Source organism: Antrostomus carolinensis, unplaced genomic scaffold (genome assembly GCF_000700745.2).
Source record: "Antrostomus carolinensis isolate BGI_N321 unplaced genomic scaffold, ASM70074v2 scaffold9826, whole genome shotgun sequence".
In the NCBI taxonomy this organism is placed as follows: Eukaryota; Metazoa; Chordata; class Aves; order Caprimulgiformes; family Caprimulgidae; genus Antrostomus; species Antrostomus carolinensis.
The window spans coordinates 23,187-44,823 of NW_010319885.1; the positions used below are offsets into that span (position 1 = coordinate 23,187).

Consider the following 21,637-nt stretch of genomic DNA (forward strand, 5'->3'; position numbering starts at 1 on the left):
GTGGGTTTTGAATGTCTCCAGAGAAGGAGACTCCACACCCTCCCTGGGCAGCCTGTCCCAGGGCTCTGTCACCCTCACTGGAAAGAAGTTTCTTCTCAAGTTGAAGCAGAACCTCCTGTGTTCCAGCTCACACCCACTGCCCCTTGTCCTACCATTGGGCATCACTGAGAAGAGCCTGGCTCCATCCTCCTGACATTCGCCCTTAACATATTTATAAACATTAATGAGGTCACCCCTCAGTCTCCTCTTCTCCAAGCTAAAGAGACCCAGCTCCCTCAGCCTTTCCTCATCAGGGAATGATGTCAGTCATAAGGCTTACAAATGCTAATTTTTAGATATCTGAGCATTTAAACTGTTCCAAGGAATATTTACCTGGGATGAGAAACAAATGCAGGGAGATGTATCAGGGTTTGTGGTCAGGGATATTGAGAATATAGAGTTGTTAGGAATATATGGCTGAGAGGGTTAGCTGATTCGAAGTGAAGGACTCCAAAAGCCAAACTTTGAATTAGGATTTTTATGATTCCCTTTTAAGGGTGAGATAGATAAAAACATCTCTCGATCCATTTAAAAATTCCTTAATGGAAGTATAATTCCATATGTTTCCGTCTAAATTACAAATCCATTTGCCTCTATCAGAGATACAGAAGCTAAGGAGATTCTGTTAATTCTCTTTCATACTTAAAGTAACTTCTTTTTTTCTTTCTGTAAGAAAACCAGAGTATTCTCTGGCCTCCTAGCAGTGATGTAGGTTTTTTTAAATGGAATTCAGAATATAAGAAGAAAAGAATTCAGGAGTTTTGATGGGAATGTTACTAAGAGAAACCCTTTGTTACTTCTCCATCTTGGGGTATATCATGGAGCTAGTGCTCCTCAATAATGACCTGTCACCAAAAGGAACGATGCTGCTTTTCTGTACAATGTGCTCTTGCAGTTTTTTCTGCTGATCTCTTAGTGATTTGGCCTGACTGACCCGGTAGAAAACTGGCTCTGCAAATGAGTGGCTTTGTGTTCAATTAACCAGCTGAAATATCTCATCCTGTAAGTGCATGAAAGCGGGATGCACTTTTAATCTAAATATTCTTATAATTGTTCCTTCAGTAATTGAAAAATTTCTTCAACATCCAGACTTAAACCTGCTTTTTTGGAAAATTCAGTAGTTGGGGCTTGGGAAGTGAGAAATGTGCTTTCTGACCTCATCTGGGACAAAAGCACTGATTCAATATTATTCTCTAAGCTGGATGTGTTGTCTGTGGTTTAAACTTTGTAGGAGTAAGTGTACCTGTTTCCTTTGGTGGTGTGGTTGCACTGTTTTACACTGGTTTAGTGTATCTTAGTTTTCATTTAATAAATCCCTATAATCCACTTCCTTCAGTTCCCATGTGATAAACAAAGTTTATATTTTTCATATCCTTTATTCTTAAAGGTGATAAAGGGAGTGATTTTTAAAAAAGGATGGAGCGGCTTTGAAAATCTTTTTGAAAGTTTTAGGTTAGATTGTTGTAGGTTTAGTTATTTGCTACCCAAGTTTTGTGTTTAAACTTTACAGACAAGAGGATTTGTCTTTTTGTACACCTAATTAGTTGTTAAATACTTTAGAAAGATGATAGGAAATTTCAGTATTTGTGGGATAACCAGAGAGGATTAAATTAAACCCCAAGGTGCAGGGAAGGTTGTTTGTAAACCTAACAAAGGTGTTTCTTTAAAAAAAACAAACCAACCTACAAAAAACCCCCACACTTTTTTCTGTATAAGCTGATTAATGGGTTTTAATGAAGAAGATACAAGAATTAAGGGGATAAAGAAGGTGTGGATAATGGCTCTACTTAGTGAAAGACTCAAAGGTTGAATTTAAAATAATATTATTGGTGTCTCCATTGCCATTTTTGAGACAACAGAACAAGGAGTCATTTGTAGAATGTGAAAACTTTTATAGTATGATTGTCCTCCTCATTTCAGAACGTTACATGATAAATGTAAATATGTACTAAGTTCTACAATATTAAAATAGGTTGAAATGAATCATAGTTCCTATATCAGACTAATTGTTGCAGGATGTCTAGGGTTCGAACTTTAATACAGTAGCTTCTGAGTATGATCTGTGTAATCAAAAGACCATTCTTAATTTTTCTTTAGTTTAAAAAACAACTGTATGGACTTAGTGTAATGCAGATTCTGGCTAAATCTTGAAAGGGCCCTGTACCAAGTGAACCTTGAGCAAATAGCTTGGGAAAAGCATTGCTGCTTCTGAATGAGAAAATATTGATATAGTGTCTAGTGTTATCTCCAGGTGAAGGATTTGCACCAGGATGCTGTCCTGTCAACAATACAGCCTCACAGAAGTCAACATCATATTGTGAAGGAAGGAGATGGGTGAATTGGAGGTAGATAAAACTGACTCCAAGAACATTTAGGGCACAAAATAAAAGCAGTGCTGTTTGTATCTTTTAAAGCTGTTTAATAAGTTTATAAGGTTTCCCTTGGAGGAGGTTTGAGTTGGCACGATTTTTTATAGAATACTGTACTGTTGACAACATTGTTCCTCAAGTCTTCAACTCCAGAAACAGTATGCTTTACTTCCACTTGGTTACAATGATTATGCCAATTTTGAAACATTAATAAAAGTAGGTTAAATATTCAGTCTTTGGTTTCCAATCAATGGCGCATAATAGCAGCGTAATTTTTGCACACTTTTTTTGGATCAAAGTTGTAGATAAACCTTGCTCTAGATTACTCAGTAGATCTGCGAGAAAAGCTTGTGGTTGAGTGCTATGTATGCTTGCCTTTTTGCTTCCACCTAGAATCCAGGGCCATTACTTTCTGTAACCATTTCAGTGAGCTGCCATAGTTTTCAGTCTGTACTGTCACCTGATCCAAGCATGCGCCAAAATACCCACCGTTTCTGGCTACTGTCTGCTGAATCTGCTTTGCAAACCCTTAGTTCTTAAGCTTTTGCCTTAGCAAAAAAAAAAACCAACAGACACTCTTATGGAGTGTACTGGACACATGCCATCCTGCTTCCCTAATTCCTCTTAATTGTTTATGTAAATCCTTAGCTTTATTAAACTTGTAAGTGCTACAATGGCATCCCCATGTGAAATTGTGTGGCTCATGTGTCAAAAAAGGCTGCTTGTGAAAAATATTTGTCAGAAGAATATGAATGCTACACATTGCACTGCATTCAGTGTTTTGTATCAATTTATTACTGCAATGTCATGGTGTTTGATTTTAATTGTAGACTATCATTTTGTGTTTTAATATACAAAGGTAAGTTCATGTTAATTGTGAATGTACAGTATTTATATATAAACATACTGATTTGTATTTATTGGCCTCTTTCTGGAAGAAAAAATATACTGAATTAAATGTCTTAAGTAGAGGACACAGCCTTCTTTACAAACACTTGTTTATGCATGACTCGTATAGGAATTTTTGAACTTGTGCAATGAGAATTTGTTGGATTTTTTTAAAGATATTGAGCCTGATCCTGTTAACACTGAAGTCAATGGCTGGAAAATTGTTCTTATCTCTAGTAAGAATGAAAATGATCAATTATATTACTTATATTCATTATATTGTAGTAAATAGTTTTGTTAATTATGATTTTGAACAGATTCTCAGAGTAAAGGGTTAAATGTTGCTTTAGCAAGACATAGTGTTGAGCAACCTCACAACAATGTGTGCTTTCCACTACAGTAAGGCATTCTTGTAGATAAGTTAGATGAGAAAAACTGTGTTAACTCTTAGGAACTTCTTCCTAAACTTTAATATACATTTTTGTGGAGGAAAGTTAAATGTTTGCATAGAGTTTGGGACCCGTCACTGCTATTTCTACTTTTTCTGTTCCCCTCAAACATATCTGTTCGCTTTCAGCATTTCATTGTTTCAGTTTTTCCTGTGGCCATACATACCATTTCAGTGTCATATTCTTGATTATAATCTTACTCTTTATTCCACAGCACTTTCCCTGTTCATCCCTAGTCACTTCACCTGTTGCTTGCTTTCAACTCCTTGGTCATGACTTCCCATTTTCTTGCACTTTTTGTCATAGAAAGGTCATTGGTGTGAAGTAGGAGCATTTTTTGCCAAATGGTACCTAAAGGTGTGAAGAGAGAAGTGATGATATAGTAAAAGTGGCTTTTCCATCTTTGTTTAGTTCTAGAAAAGTTTATTTTTACTTCACAGATATTTTTCTGTGAACTAAAGAAATTTGTGTGGCTTTTAGTCAATGTTTATTGCCAGCTGCCTGTGATCAAGTCTAATGGAGCAAGAATTGTTCTGCATAGTCAGTGAAACACTTTTCCTACTACTTAAACTTTTCTGTTATAGAGAGAAACACACATTGATAAGCAATCTTCTTGTCCGTGATTGGATGGAGAAGGAGGAATTGCTCCCAAGATCTATGTCCATTCCACCATGACAAGTTAGTGATAACGTTTACAGAATGTGTCTGTGGTCTCACATCTCCCATCCAGCTCTCCATTTTGTCAGATGTTGTAGCCTTTGCTTTAAAATGGATTTCCAGAGTTGCTCCATTCACCTGCCTCTATGGCCATTAACTAGTGGCAGCAATCACAGCCTCTGTTCAGACAGAGTTGTACACACAAAGGACATTTTGCCTCCCACTTTCCTTTGTGTACCACGAATGGTTTTCATAGCTGAGCTTGGGAACTCCAGCCCTAGGATGTGATGTGAAAGCTGAAAAGTGTGAGACCTTGATAGCAGGTACTCCAGCCATCTGAGTCAGGATTACTGACTCAGATCAGGGTATCATCTCAAGCACTTGATTTTCCCAGTCAGTGAAAGTGTTTAAACAGTGTTTTCATGTTGAGGAGCAGTGAAGTTTAGTGCCTTGAGATTCTGCTAATAACACTTTTAAACCTGCTGAAGGTGGACTTAGATGTAATGGAACATGGTTGATACAGTTCATGAAAGTCCTTAGTCTGTTTTGTGTCTTAATGTGTATATTTTTGTCTTGATTGCAGAGAACCTTCCAAAGATAAAGATCTAGCACTGTAGGGTTTTTTTTTTCTGTTCAGTGTTCATTTCTTAAAGCACAGATTGAATAAACTTCAGTCTGCACACCCAAGGCTGCTGTTAGTCAGTGTTTACATAATGCTATAACTTACACAAGCACTAACATCTAAAATTAGGTGTAGTGGAATATAGATACCTCTGTGCTCTTTTTTTTTTAAAAAAAAAACAACAAACAAACAAAACAAACCCCTAGAAAATGATCATCACTTGGTTTTAGAAAGCTGAAAGCCTGGTTCTAAAAGACAAGTTGAGGTAAATTCATGAATGAATACATCCTGCTGTACAATATTTTGTTTCAGTAGATTTCAAAATATATGTATATCTGCATCTTTCATTTTTGTTTGTCATGTTGCCAGAGAACCTAGTGTATGATATAGGGTTATCATACACTATATTTATAAATATTGCTGATAGTACCACATTGGTTCCCAATGAATCTTCAGGTTTTGACATTGATATTTTAAATTATGATACAACAAGGAGATCTCAATGGCTAGAGGTTTGGATCTGTGCATCAGGGAAATTGTATAAAAATCTATCTACTCAGAGCCCTTTGTAGCATCTGAGTGCCTATTGTTATTGTTTTTCCCCTTATTTTATTTATCAACAGTTAACATTGTTTTCAGTTAAGTTCATTGGTATAGGTAAACTATTTTGAAAGAAGAAGGAATTGACAAACTCTTAATTGTAAATGACCATACTCATTGACTTCATATGTAAAAAGCTTCCCAGAGCTTTAGTTCTCGGAAACTAATTGCTGAACAGTTAAAATAAAGGGATGGTATAAACTTACTCTAGTAGTACTCTCTTTTGCATCTCTAATGTACTATTCAAGAAAAGCAGGTAGGATGCATTTTAACATATAACCTCAAAGACAATAAAGGTAATTAGATAAAGATTGCATTTGGGGGGGGAGGAGGGGGAATAAGCCTTGAGAAATATGTAGTCAACATACATCTTGTACTTCTTAATGTTGTTAACGTAGAAGTAGTTTCAAATACTTATGGCTCCTCAAAGTAGGAAGTGGTGAAATACAGACGGCAGAGCTGTGTGTTTGATTTGTCATACAGTCTTCAACAAATATTTAAAAAATCTGGTTAACAGGGAGACCTGCTTGCAGTAGGAAAAACTGTGTATGCTGAAGTCAAATATTACTTTATTACTACAAATACTGTTTCATTACTACTAGTAGTTTTTAATATTATGGAGTATCTATGATGCTTTGTGGCAAGTTACATGCTACTCTTGTGTTGTTGGAAACTGACAGTATGGTCTTCAAGTGGGTAGAGATCGGAACAGTATCTACAGTATTTGGTGTTATCTGTCATATGGACAACAACAAGAATGCAGTAATTTGTCAGAACCTGTTCCCATGGGTGATAAACAAGAAAATTAATGAAAAAGCCCCATTAGTGTTTGCCTGAAGTGCAATAGCTAGGAAATAAAAATTGTCCAGATACAACAAAAAACAAATATGAAAAATTTGACTTTTCAGGTTAATTGCATGAAGCTTTATGTTGACGTAGTGCAGAATAGTGAACTCATTTATACTTTGTCTTTCAGATGAACCAGAGACACGAGATGCATGGTGGGCAGAAATCAGACAAGAAATAAAATCCCATGCCAAGGCATTGGGTTGTCATGCTGTAGTGGGCTACAGTGAATCAACTAGCATTTGGTAAATCATGATGATGATTTGATTTTCAAAATGCCACAGAAAATTTATTTCATCTTCAGTGAATTAAAAACGATGAACCATTTCAATACAGTTGTTGGTACTGTCTAGTGTAACTACCTTGAAGAGTTTGTTGAAGTTAACTTTCTGAGATTTCAGTATTGTACTTTTTTTAATATGTTTTGGTTTGGGGTTTTATTGGGTTTTAAGTTTTTTCTAATGAACATTACAATTTTTATTCTATAACAGTTTTTCAAACCTACATGTTTGCTTTTGTAGTAACATTATTAATTTAGCTATGAACTTTTTTATGCCTAATCTACCTAAATACTTAACACTGTTCCTAGAAGTGGTTTCATTATTGGGTAACACTGGCAGACCAGTACTTAAATTGAAAACTTAAAGCACAAATTCTTTACTAGGAATGTATTAATTGTAAGTTAAAGGAGAGTATGAAGCCTGACAGATCTAGAATACTTTAGGTGTAAGTGTTCTTGTATTTATTTCTGGAAAATGTGTGTCATTATTTTTATCTTTCAGTACTACAGTACTGTTTAACATATTAACTGCAGCTCTGCAGTAGTCTTTCTGAGGTTGAATTCCCCAGCCCTTCATCCTATTCAGGCCAAAACTTCCGTGTCTTACTGTATTCCCTTTGGCTAAGAAAATTCCAGTCTTGTGTATTTTAGTGACTTAATAACAAACTTTGCAAGAGGCTTGGAGATTGGGAGAAATAATTTGGGATTCATCTAATTACTTGTCCTTCTCTCTGGCCCATGAAAGGTTAAGTCACTTTTTAGCTCTGGAAGGTAATCTGTGATGAGCTCCTCCTGGGGTCAAGTGTGTGTCTACCTGGTATCAAACAGAAAAGTACTATGGCTCAGTAGTTGTTTTGAATTCCTTCAGGAAACGGAAGCAAACTCAGATATCTGAATTTCTTTTCTGTCAAGTTAATTTTATTAAATAGTTGAAAGAAAAAGCACTAAAGATTTGCTTTTTTAAAGAGAGAAGTTGGAAAAAGAAGTTTAATTTTCCTTTGCAATTAATGAGTTGAAGAAAGAAATGGAGTCTAGTGCTTTCATGAGTGCACACCATCTGTTGGTAAAGTAATAAGATAACCAGAAATGATCAGTCTGAAAGCTACAGCATTGATTGCTTCACCTCTGGTGCTCCTTCATATTTATCACTTCACTGCAAGTAAAAAAACCCAAACAAACAAAAAAAAACCAAACCACCAAACCAAAACCGAACAATAAAACACCGTATTTATTGATCTTTCACAAAATTTGATGACAGTTTTTTTGGAAGTCAAGTGCTTATGCTAGTAGAGTAGGAAAACAGGAGAACTTACTTTACAGGCAAGGTGTGGTTTGTTATTCCTTGTGCTGTCTTGTCTGGTTGTATCCTGTCTTGCTTGGTGTATTAAAGACCATATTTACCTCAGAATTGCAATGTGCAAATTTACATTGCTGAGGGATGAAATTGCACTAAAAATGCAAGATTCATTCCTTTCTCTGTATGGAAAAAGCATGAGTATTTTGTAATATTTTTTCTACCTTTAACTACAGGGAAAGAATATACAGAGTACAGATAGGGAGTCAGTTATTGTGTTATTTCACGCTTTTCATTTTTCTTAAGGAATTTAATGTGGGTAGTATTTGATCATGGATAAAATAGTTGATTAGAGTTCTCATGCTTACTGCCAGTTCAGCTTTATTTCATACTTAAAGAGCAAGGCTCTGTCTGTAAGTACTGGTCTGCCAGACATATTATATAAGAAAAACTATTCTGGAAAGAGAAACAGCAAATGAAAAAGGCACATGTATCGTTCTAGAAAACATGGGATAGCTTTTCTCTGTATTATTTCTAATATAGTGGTTTAACTACTGAATGTTAAGAGATTTGTTTCTAATTTAACTTTTTCAGAAATATTAAAAGCTCTGTGATCGTGCTTTGCACTTCTGAGAGCTTTAACTCTGCTAAATCAGGAATATGCTCAGCTACTGTATGTGCTGTATTTACCATTGTTGTAGTTGTTCATAGGCAAATTTTACTGTTTTGCTACTTTTTGTCCTCCAAGAAGCGCCCTTGTTAGTGTTACGTTGTAACTTCATTTTGAGAATCAATGTTTATAAGATCATCAGGTTCTCAACTTCCATTTTACTTTGGTAAAACCTGGGGTTTTTTGATGGGTTTTTTTTGCTTTTATTGGTTGGCTGGATTTCTCTGCGTTATTAACCATAGTATTGAAAACTGTATGTAAATCTGTTTAGCCTTTGTGATGATGTAGCACGTTATTTATACCATAGGGCAAAGCTCTTCAGTCTTTCTGTTCAGTGTTTCTGCATTTCTTACTTACTCAGTGCTTTAAATCCCAGAAGAGGATTGTTTGTGATATTTAATGGATAAAATTACACTAATGCACGTAATTAGCAGTTACATTGAATTCATTGAGACTTTTGTACCAGCCTTATCATTTAATAGTTTTAAATAAAAGTAACACTAAGTAGTTGGAATTCACTTTGTTGTAATTCTTTTCTCTTATAGTGAAGAGGTCTGTATTTTGTCCGCGTCTGGCACAGCAGCTGTACTGAACCCTAGGTTTCTTCAGGATGGCACCATGGAAGGCTGTTTGGAACAAAGGTTGTCACGGCAGCCTGGCTTCTTTTCCATAGGGTCAGAGAAGGGAGAGGTTGATTTTTTTCCTCAGAGCCAAGATAGTTCTTCTCTATTAGGGTAGGTTACAGTGTTACAGTGCAGGATGCGGGACCAACCACTTTACTGCTTTTCACTAACAACAACAACAACAGAAGTAATGGAACTCTGCACCAAATTAGATATTCTGTTTTTATTTCTAACAGTCTGAATAAGGTAACACGTTTGACTACTAACCACAGATCATAACTCAGGTTTTTTTTCTTTGCTGCTCTTCAGGTATCTTTCTCAACTTTATATAACACTATATTAAAAAAAAAAAAAAGACAGATTTGTGATAAATGACATAAGCCAAATGCTGGTGTGGCTGTAATATGTGTGTATATGTTCTATATATACTACTTCAGAGCTATTTGGGAGATAAAATAGCTTGGTTGTAAAACAAAGGTGATGCTGTATTCTTACAAAAGGTGTATGTTTTAGTTGAAGTTTATGAACAAAATAATGAAACTGAAGGAAAAACATAAAGTTTCCCTTTGTTTCTGCTCTTGCAAATAAAATGTGAAGAACGAGCATTGACAGACAGTTATTTTTGAGAAAAAATAATTAGATTAACTAATGCATATTGGTAAGTTATTATGTGTTCATCAGGATAGTAATAAAATATTTCAAGGCATTATTGTAGTTGTAAGTAAGGCTTTGTATTACACCTTAGCACTTGCATGACATTTTCCAACAACCCTGCCAACATAGTATTATTTATTAATATTTTACTTTGTTAGCAGGAGGGCACTATCTTCTTCTATAGATAGACTTTTGAAAACTGTAGCCAGAGAAAAAATACTTGTTTCCATATTCACTATGTGATGGAGAGAAAGAAATGTCGTGTAATATGTATTTTGGTGCTGCTAAGAGTCTTGGCATAGATTAGAAATGCCAGAGGAAGGAAAAACAACTCAATGGACAAAACCCATGTTCAAGCCAAAATATATTTGCTGAAGTCTATTATAACTAATGTTTCAAATCTGTCAGATTTGCTTAAGCATCTCTTCAAAATTCACTGAGAGGAATGGTTTATGTGAAACAGAATCAGTTTGCAGTGGTGCAGTTATCCTATGCTTTCCTTGTTTGTATTCTTAAAGTGGGTCATTCCTGGATATTTCTTACGGGGGAGTGGGACTAAGTGTTCTAAATGAATAAGAAGTTTTATCTAATACCTTATCTTAGGAAATAATCTTGCTATTCTATACAACGTTAATAGATATTGTGCTGCTTCTCAGTAGCATGGTTGGCTTGTTTATATTCTGCTCATTAGATTTGTGTAGGTTTTTGGACACAATCTATGTAAAAGAGACTTTTCATTGTATTTGGTACAGCAAATTCTCTGTACAATTATTGTACCATAGACTACATTTAGAAATCATAGTACCTAAAGCCAGCTTAGTAATGGTTTAGGTTTATATAAATCATTGGTCATTGTATGTACTTTTTCTTGATCCCCACGTAACAAGTTTCAATGCAAGCTTTACTTACAACATTTTGGCTGGTAGTGTGCATCCTAATTCTCTTCTAATTCATAAAATACAGTACTTGTCACATTGGTATAATGGAGCAGAGTGTAGCTGCAGTGTATAATTTCAGTAGGTTTCTGCAGGTGTTTATATGCATGTACACTTACTGATCACTGTTAGTAAGATACAGATTTTTTTAAGTATGTTCTCCTTAATGTGTTTTTAGGATTGAAGAAGCTTCACCACCAGGTTGTGGATTTTGCCATATACCATATGATGAATTGAATATGCCATTCCCTGCTCACCTCACTTATTGTTACAACTGTAGGAAGCAGAAAGTTCCTGATGTCCTTTTCACCACAATTGATCTTCCTGTAGAAGCAATAGTTATTGGGAAGGGATGTCTTATTCAAGCCAGGTATCTATCAAAATGTTTTCTTAGTAAAGTTTTAGAGATCTTTGCTAGAGTAGAATTACTGGACCTACCGTAGAGATGTGTTCTGTGCACCTCCTTTGGGATTTTCTGTGTTCTTAAACTCTTGTGTTCAGCACCATCGTGGAAATCTACTTTTGGTGTCACACAGTGGTCCCTGATCTGTCTCTGGAGCACTTGCAGATGTCCCATTTTCTCTGGAATGATTCCTCAAACATTCCCATCCCCCAAAAAATGAGAGAAGAAAAAGAGCTGAAACTATAGTTAGAAAGATTTTTGGGGTGAACTTGTTAAAACTGGGTGAATTACTGTTTTCCTGATCATGTAATAAATGTGGTCCTTAGAAGAAAGTATTGTCTGTTCATATCACCAAAAGATACAGTTGTCACTTGTTCCTTTTGAATGAAAATTTATCACTGGAAGTAGGCAGTCATTACACTGGTGTGGAGTTTGAGTTTCAGCTTTTTGGGGCTAAACCCAAAGAGTGGGCTCTGACTAACATAGTATAGTCAGAGATGGGACTTCTGTGCTTTTTCTTTTATTCTTTTAAGATAAATATTCTTAAGTCTGGTTAGTGCTTGTACTGTGTGGGCACTTGTGTTTTTTTTTCTTTATTCTGAAGTGTGCCTTGAATAATGGTATTAATAAGAATTTTAAAAGTTTACCAGTAGATGTAATTTCCTGTGGTTGTACCTGAAGTTTTTTAAGAGGTTTGCAGCAACAGAAATAGACGTTTGCATTTGGGGTCTTACTAGAAGTAAAGCTGAAAATACAATTTTTCAGATAACTCAGTCTCAAGGAGTTCTTGTAGAGAACTGACATTTTATTTTACGGTTGCAGCAATGTAGAAGAATACACCTCATAGTTCTGAGGCTCAATTGAACAGGGTTGCAGTGACTGTCCCTTGAAATAATCTTCTTTTTTGATTATTTTTTTTTTTTGTGGGGCAGGGGCTGGTGTGTGTCTAACAAATACCAGACAACTTGCAATAGCAAAGAAGTTTTCTTTGTCTTCAGTATTTGTTTTTTCTGACAAAAGTGAGTAGGACAAATTTTTAACAGTTACTGCTATATCATGAGAGTGTTAATATCATTAGCCAAACATGTAGCAGATGGTTATCTGGAATCTGTAGTTTTACAAAGTTATTTGGTGCTGTCTGACTATTATGAAAAAAACCCTGTGTGATGCATTTTGCTTCTGTCTCATGTCAGCCCTTAAGCATGTTTTAAGAAAGACAACATGACTTCATTCAGTGATTTAGAAAAATAGAGTAATTTTTCTATTCTACTTTGCTAGCAAATGTTTTTGAATGTTGCTGAAGGTTATGTATTGTTCTGTTTCATAAGTTTACTTTTTATGTTACCCATTTTTGTTGTTAATATATAGTTTCTTATTAAAAATGACACACTACCTCAGTATGCCTTGATCTTCCTGATGAGAGTTTTAATTTTTTACGTGATTTTAAAATACATTAAAAAGTAAGTGATTGCACTAGGTTATACAGTGAGAGGGGGGAATCAAAGTACCCTGTGATCACTTCCAGTCCTCAACAGTCTGTTAAAACTGATTATCTGCTGATGTCACGTGCTGTTTCATATTGTCAGGCTATGCCGTCTAAAGAAGAAAGCTCAAGCTGAAGCAAATGCGACATCTATCAGTAATCTCTTGCCATTTATGGAGTATGAAGTACACACCCAACTGATGAATAAACTGAAGCTGAGAGGAATGAATGCTCTGTTTGGGCTGAGAATTCAGATCACTGTGGGTGAAAACATGCTAATGGGGTTGGCAGTAAGTACCATTTTGATCTTGAGATTCTTTTGCTTCCTTACAGTATTTTTTCAGGACACAAAGACACACAAGTGTTGTGGAGTTCAGATTAACTAGAGATATTAAAATGTCATTTTAAGAATAAATGAAGTGATGGAAAGGAATGAGGTGTCTTAATTGTTGACAAAGCAGGACAGACTGTCTTTCAGCACCAGAAAACAGATTCAAATATCGTGAAACTCTGTGGAGGACAAGATTATTAGAAAGGGGATGAGAGGAAAAGAAACTTTGAATGGTTTAATGGCATAAATTATAAAAAAATTATTGTGTTCTTTAAAGGTTCTGTCAAAGAGATCCCTGTTCTTCAAGTTGTGTTAAAGTTCCATGACAAATAAGGTCAATTAAGTCTCTCAATCTTTTGGTTAGTTACCAACAAGAGGAAGGTCTTTCGCCTTTGCTTTGATGGCACTGAAGAAATAAAGATAGATTGGAAGTGTCTTAGAGATAGACAAGAAATGTTCGTTAACAGTGTTTTCTAACCCCATTCTGTCATGTGGGATTAGAACAGTGAAGTGGGCTGCTTCTTCCTGCATCAGTGTAAGAGGATGCTGGGGTAATATGAACTGACTTGCATGTTCTTTTGTCTGAACTGATGATCTGTTTTCTGTAAATAGAAATGGGATTGTCACAACTTCACTGATACTGTAAATAGTTTGGCCAGATTTTAAATTCTTGAAACCATCACTTACCTCTGCAAAATACAGTAGAGCAGAGATTTTAATTCGTACTTGGTTGGAGGTTTTAGCTGAGTTAAGAGCTCCACCATGGAAAAGACCCATGAGAAGGAGAAAGCTCATTAAAAGAATAGTGGGGGTTTTTTTTGTAAGTGAACAGGAGAGAGAGATTCATTTATTATGGGAAGAGATCATGCTGTAATCTCCATGTCATAATACTGTCCCTTATAGCAAAAGCACTATTGAAAACTTTATATGAAATTATTGGAAGTACATGCTTATATAATTGTCATTTTTCTTAATGACTTTTTAAAAGTCTGCAACAGGTGTGTATCTAGCAGCTTTGCCAACACCTGGTGGTATTCAGATTGCTGGGAAGACTCCAAATGATGGCACCTACGAGCAGCATATATCTCACATGCAAAAGAAAATAAATGATACCATAGCAAAAAACAAGGAACTTTATGAGATTAATCCTCCAGTAAGTAAAGCTTTTATGTTCTTAAAAGTAAAGCATTCTGAGTAAAACATGAATTCTTATTGACTGAATAATTCAGAACGTAAGTTGTTTTTTAATAGAGATACTGATTCTTTCTTTTCACTAATTGTTGGGAACCTACTGAATTTTCAGATCTTTTCACATATCCAAATCAATTTATACTTATTTAGATTTATTTCTCAGTAAAATTGTCTTCAGAATGTTCCGATTCTTCAAACTGTTAATAAATTGATTATGATTGAAGTTATTTCTAAACTACTTAGAACAAATGTTGATTTTTGTATCCTTTTTTAGGAGCTACCTGAAGAAATCATTGGGTCTCCCATTCCAGAGCCAAGGCAACGTTCCAGGTTATTAAGATCTCAATCAGAAAGCTCTGATGAAGTTACAGAGCTAGACCTTTCACATGGGAAAAAGGATGCCTTTGTCTTGGAGGTGATAATTGTTTTCCGTGCTTATTTTCATACTTTTCCTGAAATATATATAAAAAAACCAGAGAAAAATTTTCTTACTCATCTCCAAAGACAATTCTTCAGTTGTATATGAATTTTTCAATTTTGTATCAATAGAAAATGTTGAGTATTGGATTTTGCATTGTATCTCTTATTCTGTTTGCTTGAAGTATAACTATGTTATGCTTAGGGAGGATATCTGAAAAGATTGCCCTGCTATTCATGAACGTGTAGCAATATCTAGAATAATAACTAAGAGCTGTAAGAAATGACCTTTTGCCTACTTCAAGCAGCAGTCGTGACTGATCCAAAACAGATACATTTTTATTAACACTGAGGTTCTGTGTTGTCAGACTTTACATTTAGCAAAGAAATATCTTGTATATTCTCCTATTTCAAAGCTCTCATTGTTATAGTTGGATATTTAGAATTATTCGTTTCCAGAACTGGTAATATTCAAAGCATTCAAAAAATGTGTCAAGAGAGCGTGTAAAAGGGGACTTGCTTTTCTGAATTTCAACTGCTGTTTTTCAAAGTTCAAGAATTAGAAACTTCAGAGAATACCTTCCAATTCTTTCTACAACTAGAAACAAGAACAACATTTATAGATAAGAACATAGATTTCTTTTACCTCTCGATTCACTAAAATTCAAAGATCTTATTTTAACATCATATGGTTTTGAAGGAAAGGGCCCAAGTACTAAAGAAGGCTAGAGTTTTGATCATCATCTTGTGATACAGGTATTGCAAATACATACCTAGTCTAAGAAAAAGAAAACAACTGAATTAAATTACAGCCTGTAGTTGCAGCCCAAGGTCCATTCAAGACTTCTGTTTATGTTAATATTCACAAATCACTAGCTCCATAAAAAATATTTAGGAAGAAAGGTTGTAGACAGGGAGAATGAGAGAGTGCTGCTACAGCAGTTCATTTGAAAACAGAAGTAAGAAAGAAAAGTGAAAAAAATAACAGGTTGGGAGAGATTGATATAATAAACTGAGATTTGATGATGCTTCTGCACTTTGAGTAAGTTTTTGCTCTTCAGTGTATTACAGGTGTACTAGAATCAAAGTAAGTAAATTACAAAGTCCTTAAAAATAAGTTACTAAAAGTAAGCTCTGGCATTAAAAAGAAATGAGGACACTTTACATCAAGTACTTTTTACATCTGGTCTTAACAAGTTTTTGTTTTATCATCATCTGTGTAGACTGACAGGAGTGAATTGTATCCTCAAAACAAAAGTTAATGATAGATGCTCTTTGAGGCACGGTACTGAAATAGATGACCCAGTCAGAAACCACTTTGATAAATGCAAAAACAGTTGAATGCCTTCGTAAAAAAATAGAGGATTGTGTAAAGCATTAAAAAGAAAAACTCCAAAGACTGTTGTACTGCAAGAGACCCTTTGGGTTATGAAAAATACTGGAAGAACATAGTCCCAGCCTCCATTTCACTTCTGAAGGCTGTCAAATACAAGAGAGATGGTGCAATAGTAAAAGCTCAGCATATTCTGTCCAGTTGCTTCATAAAGAAGCTTGGTATGTTATAAGCAAAGATGAGCTGGTTTGAGGACTGCATTGTATACTGCAAGCAGGGTTCAGCTCTGTTTTTAGGGTTCTGGAGAATTCTTCCTCCTATCTTATTTATTAACTGTAGTGTATGCACGTGGGGGGATAGGAGGAGAACTCCATGTGAAAGGGAAAAAATACACTGTATTGTACTATAAAGTACATGATAAATGGTGCTAAAGTTAGTAAGAAAAATAAGATCTGGTTTTTAAGGACCGTCATTTACTGGTTTACTTTATGTGAATGTGTTGGTCCTAGAATGTGCGTCCCTGTGTTTTGGTAGTTCAATCTTTATTTATAGAAAAAAGGACTTTTCATCTGTGGAACCACTTGCTACTACTGTCTTTAAGAAATGGGATATCAGAAAACAATATTCCAGGAGCTTTAGTGAAGCTCCTGACTGATCTTTCCAAGAGTAAAATCATTGATCACTGGAAATATGTAAGAAAAAGTGATAAAAAATTGACTGTGATGAGGAAATCCTATGAGATGCTGGGAAGGCAATTATGAGAGGTAAGGCTGTCTGTATGTTTTTTGGAGGGGGAAAAATAAAAAAAGACTCCTCTTACTTTGAGAGAGAATAGGAGAAACAATACCTGACAGAGAACACTTTAATACTGGAATTAAGTATAAACAATTGCCAAAAAAACTTGATAAGAAAATGTTGGAAATTAGAAGTAAACTTGGATCTCTTGCAGATCAATAAAACAGAATGAACATAAAGCCACATGACACAGAAGTCTTTATAAAAGGTAGCAGAGCAGATAGGCTCACAGTCTGATCTAAAATAACACAAGTCTTTGAGAGATTTGGATCCAATCCCAAAAGATTGGATGGGGTAGATGTTATTTGGATTGGAAAAACTAATAATCCCAAAATTTACCTTTTCCTGTTCAACTTTTTGCTGTACAAACTGAGCGAGGTTTTTAAAGTCCTGGAAAGATTTTTATGTGTCATGGGAACAGGCAGAAAAAGATCACATCAGTGTAATACAGACCTTAGGAGAGGTCTAGTAGCCATAGGTCCTTAGCTGGAGAAGTTGTAAGTTGTTGTGTGGAACCTTGTTCAGCATTTTAAATTGTTTTAAAAATTATCTTTTTATCATTCTAGTCTTATCTACTGCAGTTTCTGTGTGTTCTGTGAACGTTGCTTTATTTTTAATGCAATTTAATTAAAGGAAGTATTTTTCAAGTGTTAAGTATATCAAAGACTGTTAGTTAAGATTCAGAGGTCTGGTTGATGGAATCCTTTTTTAAAATCTCAATTTAGCTGTCAGATATAAATCTCTTGATGACAAATTTTTTTTACATCTTTCTGAACCTGCTAACTGGAACAGCAATATTATTTTTATCAATGATTCCTTTTTCCAGATTGATGATACAGATGCAATGGAAGATGTACATTCTTTACTGACAGATGCTCCACCACCTTCTGGTATAGTTAAAAAATTTCTTTTTCTAATTTCTACCGTAGGCTGCAAAATGACAAAATAGAACTGTTTTTATTATTTAAAAAAGAAAAAAAGTTCAAGAGTAGCCGTGAAAATATTCTTGCACTGTTTAGTTTGTCAGATATACCCATGAAAAACAAGTCATTAAGCCTTTTATGAGGCTTGTTCCTTATTTAAAACTGAAGTAAACACAATATTTGTGTGGCATTTTGTAGTTCACTGATGTGTACTGCTGTTGCAAATCTGTTGTTATATGGGTGTAACAATTGGATCTTTCTAACTAGTGTACAAGTTTCCTGATGATTTTCAGACTGAATGACTGATTTGTAGCTTTCAGGACCAATGAAAGCAGAAGTACAGAGAACAGAATGCTCTTTAAGTATTTGTAGCCATATAATGTCACATATTGGTGTTGGAGTCCAAGAATGTTAAAGTCAGCAATTTGCCCTTCGAGCACTCTTGTTCAACAAGTGCATTTGTATTTTCCTTGCTCTGTGATTGTGCCATGCTGTCAATTTAAGTCTCTGTGTTCACTGCATTTGTAGTCTTTGCTGTTAAAAAAAAAAAAAAAAAGCAAGGTCTAAAATGATTTGGAATCTTGAATCACCCACAACATTTTTATCCAAGCTGGTATTGGTCATTTTCTGTAGAAGGCAGTAAAGTCAAATAATAGAAATAGAGTAGTTTCTCATTTTGTCATTATTTTTTTAAGATGTATTTTTAAAAAGTGTTGCAACTTGAGAACGTAATAATTAAAGCGAATAATTTTCAAATTCAATCATGAGAGTTGAAATCAATGTCTTTTTACTTCACAAAGTGAATACAAATGTTGGGGCTGCATTGCTGGCAATAGAACTTCATGAGGTGTCCATTTAATGGTGTGCATTTAAAAATCATTTAAGAACCAAATAAATAGGGGAATGTGCACACTGAATCACTCAACTGCTTGCTGATAGGAATCAGGCAGGAATGTGTATTGAATTAATGTAACAGCAAGGGGAAAAAAAATATCCCACAGAATAACATGCTAACGATTCATAGTTCAACAGCATCCTGACAGAAAGTTACTGGCCTTGGAAACAACAGCCTTTGTTAAACTTTTCTGTGCATTTGGCTGTTTGTATTTCAAGCCCACATTGCACTATTCATAGAATTTTGCATCAGGATCTGTACCCATGTAAGAGCCAAATTCTTACGCTTGGTTTGTATCAGCCACTTCCCCCTTTTCTTATATTGGGAAGAACAGTGAATTACTGCTTTGTATTGGTCTTATGCTGTTTGTGGTTGTACAGATATCTGTCATATCCTCCTTGATGGGACTCCTGGATCTGGATAAGAGGCTAATGTAGTTGTCCATTATATGGAAGTTGCTCTGTACATTTGCTTGTCCTCGTCCTCCCTCTTGAGTTTCTAAACTCATAATATTTGTGAGTTTCCCCATGTTTCTTCTGAGCATGTATCTGTTCCCTTTCTAATATTATTTTTGAGTACTGTTGAACTCAGAACTATTCTTGTCATAGTTATCTGTTATTACCATGAGATCTTTTATTCCTCATCAATTATCCATTGTTAGGTCCTGCTGCAGTTGATTTTAACTACCCTAAAATAAGGCCATCAGCAGTCATGTAATTATATTCTCTTCTACAGATAGGTTATGAGTGTTTCTGAAGCATACAATCCTGAGTTACAGATATCTCCACGGGGGAAATTTAGCATTTATTTTGACCTTCTCTTTATAGTCTTTTAGTAATTGTATTTCCTTCAATGATTGTCTGTTCCACCCTTCAGCATACTAGTTTCTTAGAGAGTCCTTGGTGAAGGGTCTTACCAAATGCTTTTTGGTGTCCAAAGTAGACTGGATCAGTCAGGTGCCTTTTGGCTACGTGCTTGTTGGCAGCTTATGAATCATGACTGTTGCTTAGAAAAGTGGTACCAGCTCCTTGGCAGTGTCTTGTTTTTCCATCTGCCCATGAACTCCCTTTTCTGGAATAGTTTCTACAGGCCAGTAACACAGATATCTGTACTAGGTAATTTAGTAGGTCCTAGTCACTAAAAACACCTCACTACCTGAAGATTAAAGAATCCTCTCCTCTGGTAGTGGGATAATTTGAAGTTAGAGTTCAGTGCTGATTAATCCACTATTTTGTCTTTTGCCTTTGCTGTTGTTTATGTGAATCCTTATTTTTTCCTTTGCCTGTTTATTCAGTATGTCCTTCAGACACTTTTGTTTAAGACAGGTTCTCTGATGGAAAATAAACAAGGTACTGGTTTTCTGCTATTGTGGAAAGCTCCACTGCCATTGATGTAAAAAAACCCATAAAAAACCCCCTAAAAACCCCATAAAAAAACCCCCATGTTTTCCACTATTGTGTTATCATCTCTGCATATTCTTTCTATATCTTACTTGACTCTTCAGCAAGATTGCTGCTTTTAATGTTCTGAAAAGAAAATCTTTTAATATTTATACCTTCCTCAAGCTGTTACACAATTTCTTTCCAAGCTTATTTTGTGCATTTACATAGGCCCTACCAAATTTTTCTTTCGTGCTCATTTAGCTGTATCTTTAGATTTTCAACGTTGCCTATTTGCAGTTTATAACTTTTCTTACCCTACTGTTTAGTCATTATACTTTTTTCTTTTTTCTTTTTGTCTTTTCAAGGGTCTGTTAGTAAGTGCTACCACATATTTGCACTCAGTCTCTAGGTAGTATCTTTAAACATCTCTGTGCTGATGAACTTAAAGCATCTCTGTGCTGTCTGTCAGAGGTTATTTTTTTCAGCTTTTCCTATCACACCTTTTTAATAGGTTTCCTCATTTGTACAAAATTCATCTGTTGGAAACTAGGCAGAGCAGTAGTGGATTTTGGGTGTTTACTCTTCTTACAAGAATGTTTAACTGTATCTTGATCAAAGCTAAAAAAACTTCTTTGGATGCTTCTCCCTGCTCAGGACCACCTAGTCAGGAGTTCCTTGTTTCATGTGTTCCACAAGGAGTGGTTCTGTGAAGCAGTCAGGGAGCGTGTCTCACCCGTTAGCTGCTCTTGTAAGGCCCCACCTGGAATACTGCGTCCAGTTCTGGAGCCCCCAACATAAGAAAGACATGGACCAGTTAGAACAAGTCCAGAGAAGGGCCACCAGGATGATCCAAGGGCTGGAGCAGCTCTGCTGTGAGGACAGGCTGAAAGAGTTGGGGCTGTTCAGCCTGGAAAAGAGAAGGCTCCAGGGAGATCTTCTAGCGGCCTCCCAGTACCTGAAGGGACTACCGGAAAGCTGGGGAAGGACTTTTCATAAGGACAACTAATGACAGAACAAGGGGAAATGGGTTTAAGCTGAAAGAGGGGAGGTTTAGATTAGATATGAGGAAGAAGTTCTTCACTGTGAGGGTGGTCAGACACTGGAACAGGTTGCCCAAGGAAGTTGTGGCTGCTCCTCCCTGGAAGTGTTGAAGGCCAGGTTGGCTGAGGCTTTGAGCAACCTGGTCTAGTGGAAGGTGTCCCTGCTGCTGGCAGGGGGGTTGGAACTGGATGATCTTTAAGGTCCCTTCCAATTCTAACCGTTCTATGATTCTATAAATAATTGCCATATAATAACATTAATGGTTTAAGATAAATAAGAATTAGATAAATCCACTCTGGTGAGTAGAGAAAATGACATGAGTCACCCAGTCTCCATGGGCAGCCCCTCTCACTGCTGCATTTCATGCCACTGCAGCCTCTTTCATGTTCCTCAACATGATGACATTCCTGGCCATGCTTTTTGGTGATTGAAGAAACAGTCAGACTAAGAATTCTTTAATGAATTATTAGTTGTTTTAGAAAGTGATGAGTTCCACCTTTCCTGTCCATTTTTTTCC

The 21,637-nt window shown here is 35.7% G+C and overlaps 1 protein-coding gene across 1 annotated transcript in view; it reads left to right on the top strand.

Annotated features, from left to right (window-relative positions):
- Positions 1-21,637, top strand: part of C2CD5 (C2 calcium dependent domain containing 5) — a gene marked incomplete at its 5' end in the record, with an annotated part of 56,814 nt that overhangs the window by 22,897 nt on the left and 12,280 nt on the right. Inside the window, 7 exon segments of the mRNA XM_029085306.1 lie at positions 6,601-6,715; positions 9,260-9,448; positions 11,105-11,296; positions 12,916-13,102; positions 14,132-14,296; positions 14,609-14,749; positions 17,706-17,769. Of these exon segments, the coding sequence (XP_028941139.1) occupies positions 6,601-6,715; positions 9,260-9,448; positions 11,105-11,296; positions 12,916-13,102; positions 14,132-14,296; positions 14,609-14,749; positions 17,706-17,769 (1,053 nt within the window).